Source organism: Nannospalax galili, unplaced genomic scaffold (assembly GCF_000622305.1).
Source record: "Nannospalax galili isolate Female #2095 unplaced genomic scaffold, S.galili_v1.0 scaffold675, whole genome shotgun sequence".
NCBI classification, from domain to species: domain Eukaryota; kingdom Metazoa; phylum Chordata; class Mammalia; order Rodentia; family Spalacidae; genus Nannospalax; species Nannospalax galili.
The window spans coordinates 83,271-97,159 of NW_008337205.1; the positions used below are offsets into that span (position 1 = coordinate 83,271).

The 13,889-nt window shown below is 46.8% G+C and overlaps 2 protein-coding genes and 1 pseudogene across 4 annotated transcripts in view; 2 read left to right on the forward strand and 1 right to left on the reverse strand.

Moving 5' to 3' along the window:
• Positions 1-13,889, reverse strand: part of Styxl1 (serine/threonine/tyrosine interacting like 1) — a 246,517-nt gene that overhangs the window by 39,465 nt on the left and 193,163 nt on the right. The window contains exon 1 of one of the 3 annotated variants that reach the window (XM_017797962.2): positions 4,976-5,014. The exons of 1 other annotated variant lie outside the window; for it this stretch is intronic. The gene's annotated coding sequence lies outside the window, so the exon portion shown is untranslated. One more of the 3 variants, XM_008832260.3, reaches the window with a different exon arrangement.
• On the forward strand, positions 1,043-4,884 carry LOC103733542 (annotated as a pseudogene).
• The window catches only part of Mdh2 (malate dehydrogenase 2), a 14,288-nt gene continuing 5,566 nt past the window's right edge, over positions 5,168-13,889 (forward strand). The window contains exons 1-3 of the mRNA XM_008832261.3: positions 5,168-5,349; positions 10,383-10,551; positions 12,684-12,767. Coding sequence (XP_008830483.1) covers positions 5,284-5,349; positions 10,383-10,551; positions 12,684-12,767 — 319 coding nt within the window. The 5' untranslated portion in view covers positions 5,168-5,283. The remainder of the gene's footprint in view (positions 5,350-10,382; positions 10,552-12,683; positions 12,768-13,889) is intronic.

Sequence of the window (13,889 nt, forward strand, 5' to 3'; positions counted from 1 at the left end):
AAGGAAGGAAGGAAGGAAGGAAGGAAGGAAGGAAGGAAGGAAGGAAGGAAGGAAGGAAAGAAAGAAAGAAAGAAAGAAAGGGATGTGGAGAGATGGCTCAGCAGTAAAGGGTGCTTGCTGCTTTTCCAGGGGATCCCAGTTTGGTTCCCAACACCCATGTCAGGTGCCTTACAACCACCTTTAACTCCAGAGGATTCAACACCCTCTTCTGGCTTCCTTGGGTACATGCACACAAGTGGCATACATTCATGCAGGCACACACACATACACATACATAAGAATAAACCTTAAGAAAAAAATGTAAGCTGGACATGGTGGCATGGGCCTGTAATCTCAGTGCTAGGTTGGTGAAAACAGGCAGCTAAATCCTTGGGGCTCTCTGGCCAGCCAGCTTTGCCTACCTGGCAATTTTCAGGCCAGCAAGAGCCTCTGTCTCAAAAAACAAAGTGGAGCCGGGTATGATAGTGCATGCCTTTAACCCCAGCACGGGAGGGGCAGAGGCTGGCTGATCTCTGTGAGTTCAAGTTCACTCTGGTCTATATAGTACATTCCAGGCCAGCCATGGCTACATAGACCTTGTCTCAAAACATAAAGCAAAACAAAATACACCCCCCACACACACACACGGACACACACGCACACACACACATGCACACCAATGCACACACAAGTTTAGCCCAAATAAATTACCTAAAGGGACAATGGACCAATCATCACTGGTAGAAGATTCCAGAAACCAGGGGCTGAGGCTTTGAAAGCAGGAAGCCTGAGGTGTAACCACACTAGGTCAGGGGAACTGCAGGCAAGAAAGTCCCAAGTACAACATGGGAAAATGAATCGGTCCAAACTTCTCATGGGACCTTTCTTGCTACATCTCTACATACAACCCCATTCCACCAACACAGGATGGGTCAGAAGCCACCGTCCACCTGGGGTGAGGAAGAGGATGAAAGGGAGATGAAGAAATAGAGAAGCCAGATGCTCTAGTTCCCAAATGCAGGTGTTTATAGAAAACAGAACACTCAAGAGGGGAAGTGGGGAAGCTGTAACATTTAAGAGAGCTCAGAGTTTATTAACGTGAACAGGACAGTAGGCTACTGCAATAAACCCAGTTATCTAGAGGCAATTCAAAAGCAAGTAAAGATTTCAACAGTGGGGAGGCCAGCAAGAGGTCTCAGTGGGTAAAGGCGGTTGCTGCCAAACTTGACCACCTGAGTTCGAGTCCCAGGACCAATATGGTGGAGGGCTAGAACTGACTTCCCCAAGTTGTCCTCTGACCTCCACATACTCACCATGGCATGCAAAATAAATAAAAATGAGGTTTCCAGCCAGGCTGAGCTGGTGACTGAGTTCACTGAAGGACTCAGTTGTAGAATTTGTGATTGACAAAGATCAAAGTCATGGCAGGCCCAGAAACTGATGGCCAATTCCAGTTTCCTGGTATTAAAAAATATTTCAACTCTTATAGTCTCACGGGTGGATGGATTATGTATTGGTCACATATGGTGGCACTGCTTTGTTGGTCTTATACTTCAAGTTAAGGAATAAAAAAACTCCAGCTGTTGCTGGATGTGGTGGCACACATCTTTAATCCTAGTACTCAGGAGGCAGAGGCAGGCAGATCTCTGTGAATTCAAGGGCCACCTGGTCTACACAGTGAGTTCCAGGCCAGCTGGGGCTACAAGGAGATCCTGTCCAAAAAAAAAAAAACAAAAAAAAACCCAAACCAAAAATCTCCAGCTGTTGTAGAATAAATTATGAACCTGTAAAAATGTGCTAAACAATTTTTAAAGATGCAACATATGTTGCTGAAGAGATGGCTCAGCAGTTAAGAGTACTGGATGCTCTTGTAGAGAATCCAGGTTCAGTTCCCAGCACCCACATGGTCGCTAACAACCATCCATAACTCCAGTTCCAGGGGATCAGATGCCCTTTTCTGTCTTCAGCAGGCATTGCATACATGTAGTGAGGTTACATACATGCAGGCAAAACACTCATAGGCATAAAAATAAACTAAAATAAGCCGGGTGTGGTGGCGCATGCCTTCAATCCCAGCACTCGGGAGGCAGAGGCAGATGGATCTCTGTGAGTTCAAGGCCAGCCTGGTCTACATGGTGAGTTCCAGGACAGCTGGAGCCACAGGGAGACCCTGTATCAAAAAGACAAATAAATAAATAAACAAACAAACAAACAAAATTTTTTAACAAGATGCAACACGGAGCTAGAGAGATGGCTCAGCAGGTAACATTGCATACTGCTCTTCCAGAGGACCCTCGTTCACTTTCCAGCACCCATGTCAGGTGGCTCACATCTACCTGTTAACTCCAGCTCTTGGGGATCTGATGCCATCTCTGGCCTCCATGGGCACTGCACTCACATGCACATACACACACAGAAATATACACATAATATAAAAAAACTTTTCAAAAAGATGCAATATGACTTTATGACTCCATTCTGCTTCGTTTTTGGTCTCACTTTGTAGCCCAAGCTGGCCCTGAACCTGAGATCCTCCTGCCTCACTCTCTTGAGTGCTGGGATGATAGCCAAGCAACATCACACTGGGCTCTGAACCCTGCTTACAGGATTGGGACAGCCCTGCCATGGAACCATTACTTCATCATCAGATGTTGAGATGGAACAATCATCTTGAGAATTTGGAGGGAGGCAGATCGGAGTGGCATGTAAGGCTTTTTCAACAGTCATTTGGGATGGGCTAGGTAGAGGATTTGGGAGGTAGTGAGTTTCTTCTCCCTAGACACATGTCAGTTGCAAGAATGCAGAAGGGAGGGAGCCCTGGTGTGGGTGTGGCCCTGAGAATCTATGCAGTTTCTCATGTCCTCTACTCTACCCTTCATGTCCACAGAGGGAAACCTTGAACTTTTAAAAATATTTTAATTCATTTATTTTTATTTTATGAGTTTTGCCTGCATGTTATGTACCACATGTATGTAATACCTGCAGAGGCCAGAAGAGGGTGTCAGATCCCCTAGAACTAGAGTTATGGATGGTTGCTAGCTGCCATGGGGGTGCTGGGAACTGAACCTGGGTCCTATGCAAGAGGCCAGTGTTTTTAACCACTGAGCCATCTCTCCACTCCAAACTTGAACTTCTGATCCTTGTACTTCCACCACTTGAGTGCTGAGAATACACACCTACACCACTACACTGATGCCCAGTTTATGAGGTAGAGGATCAAACCCAGGACTTCATGCATGCTAGGCAAGCACTTTCCCAACTGATCTACAGTCTCCAGCCCTGTCCACATCCCTTTCATTCATTTCTCAAACCTGGATGAGCACAAATTCTTACTTGAGACCTTCCTGCACTGGCTCCACCCTCTCTGTTTCAGAGGCTTCATCTAAACTCAGTCAATGCTGAAATTGATTGAGACCCACTCTCATTAAAGTAGACCACATAGGTGAGCTCAATTAATAGAGTGCTTGCCAAACACGTGCAAGGCCTTGGGTTCCAACCTTACCACTGTATACTGGGCATGGTGACACACACCTGTAATCCCAGTCCTGGGGAGGTGGAGGCAAGAGGGTCACCCTTGGCTACATAGCCTGGGATACATTAAACTGTTAAAAATAATAGTTCCTGACCCCCAGGCAATGTCAGGCTTCTAGGTTAAGATAGAAAGTTAAACAATGACCAGAGAACACACTCACGGATGTGATTGACACTTACTTGCTCAAATGTTCCTACCCCAGAAGAAATGATCTGTCACCCTGAATACAGACTTATGTTTTCCTACCTCCAGCTTTCCCTATGGGCTCTTTTCTCCTCCCTTTGTTATCCTAAATACTTCCTATTGAAGAACCAGCTCTTTATAGCTTACTAGTTCTCTCCTACCATGTGAGTCCCAGAACTCAGGTTGTCAGGCTTGGGGGCAAGCTCCTGTACTCACTGAGCCATCTTGTAGACACACCAATTCTGAGTAAGTTTCCAGATAAGAGATCCTCCTCCCTCCTCTGGCTTTCCATTGAGATCCACCCACTCTTCTGGCAGGTCTCAGCTTAGGTGGGTCATCTTCTGGAAGGTTCTCTGACATGGCCTCCATCCTAGTCTCACGTTTGAAGATTCCCATCATACTGGATAACTTCTTCTGTTGTTACCTAGATCCCTCCACTAGACTCATATATGGATGGTGACCACAGGTTGGATACCCAACTCCAAGACTGGCCTGAAACAGCCTGGCAGCGCAGCACATGGGTGGAGGGAAGAAAGTGGAAGGCTGCCATGATGAACTCTCATTCATGCCTTGGTATGGTCTTTTTTCCCCCAAACATTTTTGGTTTATTTTTATTATGGGTATGAGTTGTTCTGTCTTGTTTATGCGTGCACCCATGTTGTGCAAAGAGCTGGTAAGTTCTTTAACCCCTGTGCTGGCTGCTTTTCCCACTCTTGCTTTCCCTGTCACTGTCCCCAGATAGATGGAGTCATTGATCCATGTGGGTGTTACAGCCTGTGTGGTACAACTATTCATCTCACTTAACTCTGAATTGTCCTGTGTGTATGTGTGTGTGTGTGTGTGTGTGTGTGTGTGTGTGTGTGTGTTCTCACCAGCAGGGGCGCGTGCACAGCGTTGGAACTTGTGACTTAGTAAGGCTGGGTGCAACTCGAGGGACGGCCTCTCTGAAAAGTGCAGGGTGAAAAGGCCGCCCACCCGGCCCCGGGACGCAACCTCTCCTCGGCTCCCCCACTTTCTCTTCTATGGCGGAGCTTGGAGCCCACGCCTCCCTCCAGGGGCAGAAGGGCTGGGCCTAGCTGAGGTCAGGGGCACGGCCGCCTGACCTGCTGCAAGACTTCCGGGCTCCCGGGCACGACGTCCGTCTGAAACCCCTCCTGTGAAATGGATCCTCTACGGCGCTTCCAGCTTAACGCAGGTCCTCTTCCCACTCTTGGGCGTGCTCACAAACCCAACAGGCGCTAGGATCAAGACAAGTATGAGGTTGCTAGGGGGATTCCCTACCTTCCTCCCCAAACGCAGAAGAGCTTATCCTATCGCGAGATCTGGAAGTGGGCGGGGTCAAAACTTGGTTCTAGCTTGTGAGGGGCGTGACTGACTCGTGAGATTTGGGAAGTGGGCGGAGCCGAAAGTTTTTTCTTGTGAGACCAAACCAGAACAGAGCTGGGTCTTTCTCGCGAGATTTGGCGGCTTCTCTCGCGATATCAGGCGCAAAGGAGCCGGGCGGGCACTGCGCAGCGTGGAGGTCGTAGGAGTCATTTCTCTGTTGACAGTTCCTGTGTCTGCTGTCCCGCACCCCGCCCGGCCCAGCCATGCTGTCCGCTTTCGCCCGGCCTGCCAGGGCCGCTCTCCGCCGCAACTTCAGCATCTCAGCCCAGGTACGACAGGGCGGCCGGTACTGCGGGGACAGCCTGTGTGTCCCGGGTGTGCGCGGATTCTCATCCCGCCCCCACCTCATGGCCGCCCGGTGCAGTGCTGCGGCCGGGACATCCTGCTGGAAGTGCTGGGATAAAATAGGTACAGATCTCCCGGAACCTGCGCCGCCTCCAGGTGGCGAAGCCAAGACTCGGTCTGAAAATCAATTGCACTTTCCATTGTTTCAACAAAAGTAGTTCTCTCTCTGCAGCATCCATGTGATTTAGGCGCGAATAGTATAGTTTCACGTTAACTCGGTGCTGGGCCGGAGGCGCCGAGGCTAGAGAACTGAGTCAAGGTTACTAACGGTCGTTTGAGAGAATTGATTGAAAATCAGAGCTCCTGAGCACTGTCAGTAGCATTCCCTCTAAGAGTTTGCTTTATTTTAATTAAAAACTGCTTTTTGGAGGGGGTTGAGACAGGGTCTCCCTGTAAGCCCCACCTGGCCTGGAAATCGCTATGTAGACCAGGCTGGCCTCTATCACAGAGATCTCCCTGCTTCTGCTTCTCTAGTGCTGGTGCTAAAGGCATGCACCATCATGTCCCTCTTTGTAAAAATTTTGTGTGTGTGTGTGTGTGTGATTTGTATGTGCATGTGTGTGCTCAGAGGCCAGAGGAGGATATTAGGGGTCCTGCATATTCTCCATCTTGAGACAGGGTCTTTTGATTGAACCTGCTAGACTGGTGGTTAGCAATCTCCAGTAATCATCCTGTCTGTGCCCCACACAGACCTGTGGTTACAGGCTCCTGATACTTGGCCTTTTAACCTGGTTGCTGAGGATTTGAACTCAAGTCTTCATGCTTGACTCGCAAGGGCTCTTAACCCACTGAACCATCTCCTTTCCTGGAGGCTGCTTTCACTTGAGGATTATTCTTGGAGGATCATCCCTGCTGTGGGCAGACCAGGCCTGCCCCCAGATGTTTGGGCAGTGCCTGACTTGGCCTGGGACCACTTACATCTAAGCTATTTTTAGTCACCTTTTACTGGGAGAGTGTGATTCTCTGACCAGTGCTTGTCAGAATCAGCCGGAACCAATAAGGAAGGCTCTTGGTTGTGTAGTGAGAGTGGGAGGTGGGCTCTGTATTTTAGGAAAGATCCATGTGTGCATGTTTGTACCACATTGTATGTGTGGAAACAAAGGAGGACTTGAGGGAGTCAGTCCTCTTCATGATGTGGGTCCCTGGGGATCGAACTCAGGTCATCAAGCTTGGGGGCAAGTTCCTTTATCCACTGTCTTTCCCTCATTTTAAAGTATGTTGGTAATAAGCCCTGAAGGGAAAAAAGGAAGGGGAGGAGGGGCTGAAAAGGAAGTTGAGATTTTACTTATTTTAAAAAATTTGTATTGTTATAGGGAGCATAATGTATGTATGTGTATGTAAGAGTATGTGTGTAAGAGCATGTGCATGGCACAGCATGCATGTAAAAGTTAGAGGGTAACTTTCAGGAGTCACTTATCTCTTTCCACCAAGTTGGTTCAGGTATCAACTCAGGACACCAGGCTTTTGAAGCAAGCACTTTACCCACTGGAGCCATCTCTCCAGCCCAGAAGATTGAGATTTTACATTAGTCCAGCAATATGACATTTGAGTAAAGGTCAAAGGAAGCAGACATCACACACAGAGAATTCAGGGCTGAGGGACAGTAACTGAGCCCAGGGTTTGGGGGACAGGAATGCCTGGAATATTTTAGACTACAAAGAGGAAGATTTGGGGGGTTGGAGCAGGCCTTACAAACTTGTGTGTTTTCTCAAAAACAGGGCTCCACCTGAGGGTTTGGGACAGAGCAATGGCATGATCTTACTAGATAAAGGGGAGGGAGACAAGTGAGTTCTTGTAATCTGGGTGACAGCTGGGTATGTGATAAAAGTTGGTGGAGCCAATGGGATTTGCTGATGATTCAATAAGGGAGTAGGGGAGAGAGTGGAGTCCTGGCTGACACAAGGTTTGGGGGTATGGAATTGAAATGTACTGAATGATTGACAGCACTCAGTGGTAGAGTACCCACCTAGACTCCCCGAATGAGGGTCTGAGGGTGTGGCTCAGTGGAAGAGAGCCTGCATAGCATAAGCAAGACCTGGGGTTCAATCCACAGTAGTCAGGTAAATCAACTAAGGAAAGAAAGTGGAAGAGAGCATGTTTGGGGCAGGCGGGTAGAATCAGCAGTTCAGCTTTATGGATTTAGAAAAACTAAATTCAGGTATAATAAAATGCCAGTTAATCGATGGAGCTGTGGAGAAGGCAGTGGTATAAGTCAGAGAGGTGGGCTTGAGCCAAGAGTTTTTGATCTCTAGACTTTGGATCCTATATCCTCAGTAGAAAGATGTAACATACAGCCCAAAATATCTGCGTGCCTGCATACATTTAATATAATCATCACAATATAAGTTTAAAACAGGATTGAAGACTTCTGTTCCAAAAAGCGAAGTTGTTAATGAACCAACTGTATATCTGTCTTCAGGAAAGTTGCCAAGCAGTGTGCTGTTGATGGGTACTGTTTTGCTCAACAAAGGGCAGTGGATTTAGAAAGGACCACTGTGGTGATGCACTGTAAAGATCCCACCACAGTGGCTGGCAAGATGGCTCAGGGTGTAAAGGCATCTGCTGCCAAGCTTGACTTAACCTGAGTTTAATCCCCAGGATCTACATGGTAGGAGAAAACAGATTGCTGTGAGTTGTCTACTAACAAATAATTAAATGTAATAAAAAAATCAATTTAATAGCCGGGTGTGGTGGCACACGCCTGTAGTCCCAGCACTTGGGAGGCAGAGGCAGGCGGATCTCTGTGAGTTCAAGGCCAGCCTGGTCTACATAGTGAGTTCCAGGACAGCTGGGGCTACAGGGAGACCCTGCTTCAAAAAAACCAAAAAAAAAAAAAAAAAAGAAATTTAATAAATGTTCCCATGACTCAAAGGCTGGGTGAAAACTGGCAAAGTTGCTGACACTTCAAACAAGGCCATGATAACCATGGGAGCAGAGAACTGAGGAAGGCCCTCCTCCCTCCTCCCCATGCTGGGTTCACATCAACACTGTACAGAGCAGTCCATTTAAGGAGTGGGGAACAGCTCAGCTTGTTTCTTGGTAGCATTTGATTTCTTGTTAGATAAAAATAAGCTAGGTATGATGGTGTACACTTGTGATCCCAAGCCCCTCATCCCTATGAGCTCTAAGGGCCAGCCTGGGTTATGTAGCAAGAATCACTGTCAAAGCAACTGAACAAACAAAAGCCCTACAGACTTTGGACTTCTGTGTCCTGTGCCCCCTCTGGGGGGGTTGCCTTGTGTTTGCTGCTGTGGTGCCTCCTCTGCCCCATCAACTTTGGAAGGGAAGCAGAGCAAGCATGACACATGGGCTTCTGAGTGAATGAAATGATGGCGCTGTGGTGTGGTGGTAAGGGAAAGCAGCTTAGAGATGCAGCTGAATGGGACTCAGTGTCTTGAGGAACAGCCCTCCTGAGTGCTGGGGATGGAACCCAACCCTGGTCCTCTTGTATGTGCTTGGCAAACACACTATCACTGTGCCACACCCCAACCTTGGGCTTTGGGTTTTGATAACCAGAGCCCATTAGTTATTATTACAGCATTAATTACTATGGAATATACCCCAACCTTGGGCTTTGGATTTTGATAACCAAAGCCCGTTGTTAACTATAATAGCATTAATTACTGTAGAATATACACTTAGTGCTCTGGGTCCATGTGTCTTCCACCCCATAGATCCAGCAAACCTTGGACTAAAAATGTTCACACCGGAAAAAAATATATATATGTATGAACTTTTTCTTGCTTTTACTCTGAACAAAACAGTTTTCAAAACTAACTGAATGATATTTACATTGTGTTAGGTAGTACAAGTAATATATTTAAAAATTTTACATTTTTAGGGGGCCTGCAGAGATGACTCAGCAGATAAGAGCACTGGCTGCTCTCGTTGAGGACCTGGGTGTACCTGCCTACATACATGCAGGCAATACGCTCGTACATGTAAAATAAAAATAATAAATATTTTTAATGTAAGGAAGTTTTACATTTTTAAAGTTTTATGTGTATGAGTGTTCTGATTCCATATAAGTGTATACAATGCCTGCAGAGGCCAGAAGAGGGCATTGGATCCTTTTAGATTGGAGTTACAGATGGTTGTTAGCTGCCATATGGGTGCTGGGAACTGAATGCAGGTTCTCTGCAAGAGCACCCAGTGCTCCTAACCACTGAGCCATCTCTCCAACCCCTAATTTTTTTTTTTTTAAAAATCTTCTATCTTGTGTGGTCATGGAAACTTGTTAAGGTGCACGTTGTATTCCCGACATCAAAGAACTTCCTATGTAGACTGGTTGTCGGTATTAAAGGACAACTTTTGGGAGTCAGTTCTCTTTTTTGCCACATGGGTCCTGGATTTGAACTTAGGTCACCAGGCTTTGTGGCAGGCCCCCCTTTACTTGCTGAGTCATCTCACAAATAATCTTGACATGGTTATAGTATAGGAGAGGGGCTGGGGATGGAGCTGAGTAGCAAAGCACTTGCCTAACATGAGCAAGGCCCTCTGTTCAACCCCTACTACTTCAAAAGGGAGGGAGGAGAGGGCAGGATGCATGTCAGTTATATGCAATACTACTAGATACTGGGGGTTTGGTCTCTTGGGGTGAGGGAACGCTGGAAGAAGCCCCCCATGGCCACAGAAAAATAGCAGTTTCTCACTAGCTCCTTCCCACCTCGATTCTAGTGCAGCGAGGGACTGCTTGGATCTCAGTTAATTCTTGTTGGCAGTGTATAAGTATAGATCAAAGGTGAGGCTGCTGTGGGTCCAGATGCCTGGCTGGGTAGAGCTGCTTCCTTATCTGTAGAAAGGCAGCTAGAGCATGCATCCTGTATCTCTAGGCTTGTGCTCTCTCCACTTGAACCTGGACCTTGGGGTGAAGGTGCAGACTTCCAAAGTAGTGAAGCTGGTGGAAATGGCCACCATGTCCTATTGTCTTAAGTGTTGTTTCTCTGCTTCTTTCTAGAACAATGCCAAGGTAGCCGTGCTGGGTGCCTCCGGAGGAATCGGGCAGCCCCTTTCACTCCTCCTGAAGAACAGCCCCTTAGTGAGCCGACTGACCCTCTACGATATCGCTCATACGCCGGGCGTGGCCGCTGATCTGAGTCACATCGAGACCAGAGCTAATGTGAAAGGTACTGGGTTACCGCTACAACAGGCCAGGGTCCAAGTTCTAGAGCAAGACCTCAGATGAACCCAGAAAGTTATAGATTTGGCTGCATAGTCATTTTAGATTGAAACTTAACAAATGACAGTACAGTTTTGAACTTGGGTTTGTAAACCTTAAGTAGCGTTTAGAAAAACAAGTTGGGGCCAGTGAGATGGCCTGGTGGGCAAAGGTGCTTGCCATGCAAGCCGGGTGACCTGAGTTCATTCCCTAGAGCCCTCATAAAGGTGAAAGGAGAGAACTAGTTCCACAAAGTTGTGTTGGATATGTTCCACTCACAGGCTGTGACACACATGCATGAGCTCACACACCATGCCATAATAAATAAAAATGTATTTTGAAAGTGTGAAGCAGAACCAGGGTTGGTAGTACATGCCTTTTAATCTCAGCACTTAAGAGGCAGAGGCAGATGAATCTCTGTGAGATCGAAGCCAGCCAGACTACATAGTGAGTTCCAGGCCAGCCAGGGCTACATAGTGAGACTGTTTCAAAAAAAATGATGGTGGCACACACCATCCCAGCACTTGGGAAAATAAGGCAGAAAGATCAGAAGGTTGAGGTCAGCCTGGGCTATAAGATCTTGTCTTGAAAAGGTTAAGGGGACTGGAGAGATGGCTGGTGGTTAAGAGCACTGGCTGCTCTTACAGAGGACTCAGGCTCAGTTCCCAACACCTGACATGGTGAATACAGCCATCAGTAACTTCAGTTCTAGGGGATCTGTTGCTCTGATCTGACCTCCATCGGCGTTGCATGGTACAGATAGGCTTACATGCTTGCAGGCAACACATTCGTACACATAAAATAAAACTAAAATATATTTTTTAAAAAGTTAAATGAAGGGAGGAAAGTAGGGGGCCTGGGATATAGCTCAGTTGGTAGACCGCTTGCCTAGCATGCACTAAGCCCTGGGTTCAGTCTCCAGAACTCTCGAGGTGGAGACAGGAAGACCAGGAGTTGAAGGTTGTCTTAGGCTATGTAGTAAAAAGTCTGAGCAGATTCTGGACACTGCAGCAAACCTCCCTGAAATCTTTGAAAATGCACTCTTTTCCCAGATAGGTAATAAGAATAAGCAAAGCAGGGCTGGAGAGACCCTCAGAGGTTACAAGCACCAGATGCTCTTACAGAAGACCTAGGTTTGATTTCTAGCACCCACACAGTGGCTAAGAATTGTCCATAACTCCAGTTCCAGAGGATCTGACACTTTCTTCCCCGGACATTGCACAATACAAGTGCACTCACATACATGCAGGCAGCACACTCATAAAATGTGAATAAAATATTTTTTAAAAAAAGAGTAAACTGTGGGCTGGAGAGATAGCTCAGTAGTTAAGAGCACTGATTGTTCTTGCAGTGGACCTGGGTTCGATTCCCAGCACCCTACAATGGTGGCTGACAATTGTAGCTCCAGTTCCAGGGGAATCCCATGATCTTTTCTCATCTCTGAGGGTATTGCACAACATGGGTGCACTTACATACATGCAGGCAGTAATACACTTATACACATAAAAATAGTAAATAAGCCAGACATGGTGGTGCACACCTTTAATCCCAGCACTTGGGAGGCAGAGGCAGATGGATCTCTGAGTTCAAGGACAGCCTGGTTATAGCGAGTTCCAGGCTAGCTGGAGCTACAGGGAGACCCTGTCTCAAAAAGACCCCCACCAAAATAATAATAATAATAAATAAAATATTTTTAAAAATAAAAAAGTAAACAAGGTAATGTTTAAAGTAAACAAGGTGTGATGGTGCACTTGGGAGTGGAGGCAGGAGGATCCCTGCTAGTTTGAGGCCAGCCTGGGCTGCATGGTGAGATACTATCAGGGAGAGAGAAGGAGAGAACCTGTATTGTTAAAAAGAGAAACATTAAATGAGAGAAATAGAGGTAGGTGTCATCAAACTTATGAGTGTGTCTGGACCAGCAGATGGCTGGCTTTTGATTTCTGTAGAACTGATCCATTCTGAAAATGGCTGTCCTCTTACAGACAGTAGCTGTCACATCACAGGTGGAACCCCTCAGGCTTTGTGTGCCCTCCTCCCTGGGTGTGATGGCTTCTCTGAGTTCATAAAATTTATACCACTCTTTTGGGGTGTTCTTCCCAGGCTACCTCGGACCCGAGCAGCTGCCAGACTGCCTGAAAGGTTGTGACGTGGTAGTGATCCCAGCTGGAGTCCCCAGGAAACCAGGTGTGTATTTGAAACCCTATTGGGGCTACAAGATGGCTCAACAGTTAAGAACACTGGTTACTCTATCTGAGGACTATGTTCAGTTCCCAGCACCCATGTCCCATGTTAGGCAGCTTGAAACCACCTACAGCCCCAAGGGATCTGATGCCCCTTCTGGCCTCTGGGCACCTGCACACATAAAAATATACATAAATAAATCTTTAAATGTTTGAAAAGAAAAGCTCAACATGTCCCTCCACGTCAGCCAGGAAAATCTTTTTCCCATGTATGTGTGTTTAATTCATCTCTCACTGCAGAAAAACCCCAAAGGCTCACCCTGGCTTGAGGGCAAAGGTCAAACACCCACCTAGAAAAAAAAAGCCTACAAGTGGCTGCTGGGGCTACCCAGCACAAAACTCCAGTTGACAGCAGGTGTCACTGTGCTTGGTACCCTGTCTCCACCCAGCTCCACTGCAGGATTCTTGCTAATTTCTGATGATCCTTCTCAGCCGCTTATTCCTGTGCGCAGACCTCTCTATGCTTAGTGTTTTCCCTGTAACAAAGGTATGCTTGAAGTGGGAGCCCAACTGGTGATGGTTAATAATTAGCAACTGGTCGCTGTTTCGAAATGTCATGTGGGCTATCAAAATGGCTCAGCCAGTAAAGGTGCTTTGCTGGTGACCGAAGTTGATCCCTGGTACACACATGGTGGAAGGAGAAAACCAATTCTTGAAAGTTGTCCTCTGACACATGGCTCAGAGATTTTTTTTTTTTTTTTTTTTTTATTTACCCTCTAGCATCTTCTCCAGTTGCATTAGTTTTAGCAGAGACTGCTGCGTGGAAGTGTAGATTTAAGAAAAGAAAAGAAAGGTGGGTGTGGCACAGGTCTTCAATCTCAGCACTCAGGAGGCAGAGGCAAGCAGATCTGTGAGTTTGAGGCCAGCCTGGTCTTTATGCTGAATTCCAGACCAGCTAAGGGCCACATAGACCCTGTCTTAAAAAAAAAAAAAAAGACAAAAAAAAATTATCTTTGACAGGGGCTGGAGGGTTAGTTGGCTTGGCGGTTAAGAATACTGGCTGCTCTTGGAGGGGACCTGGATTTGATTCCCAGCACTCACATAGTGCCTAACAACCATCTGTAAT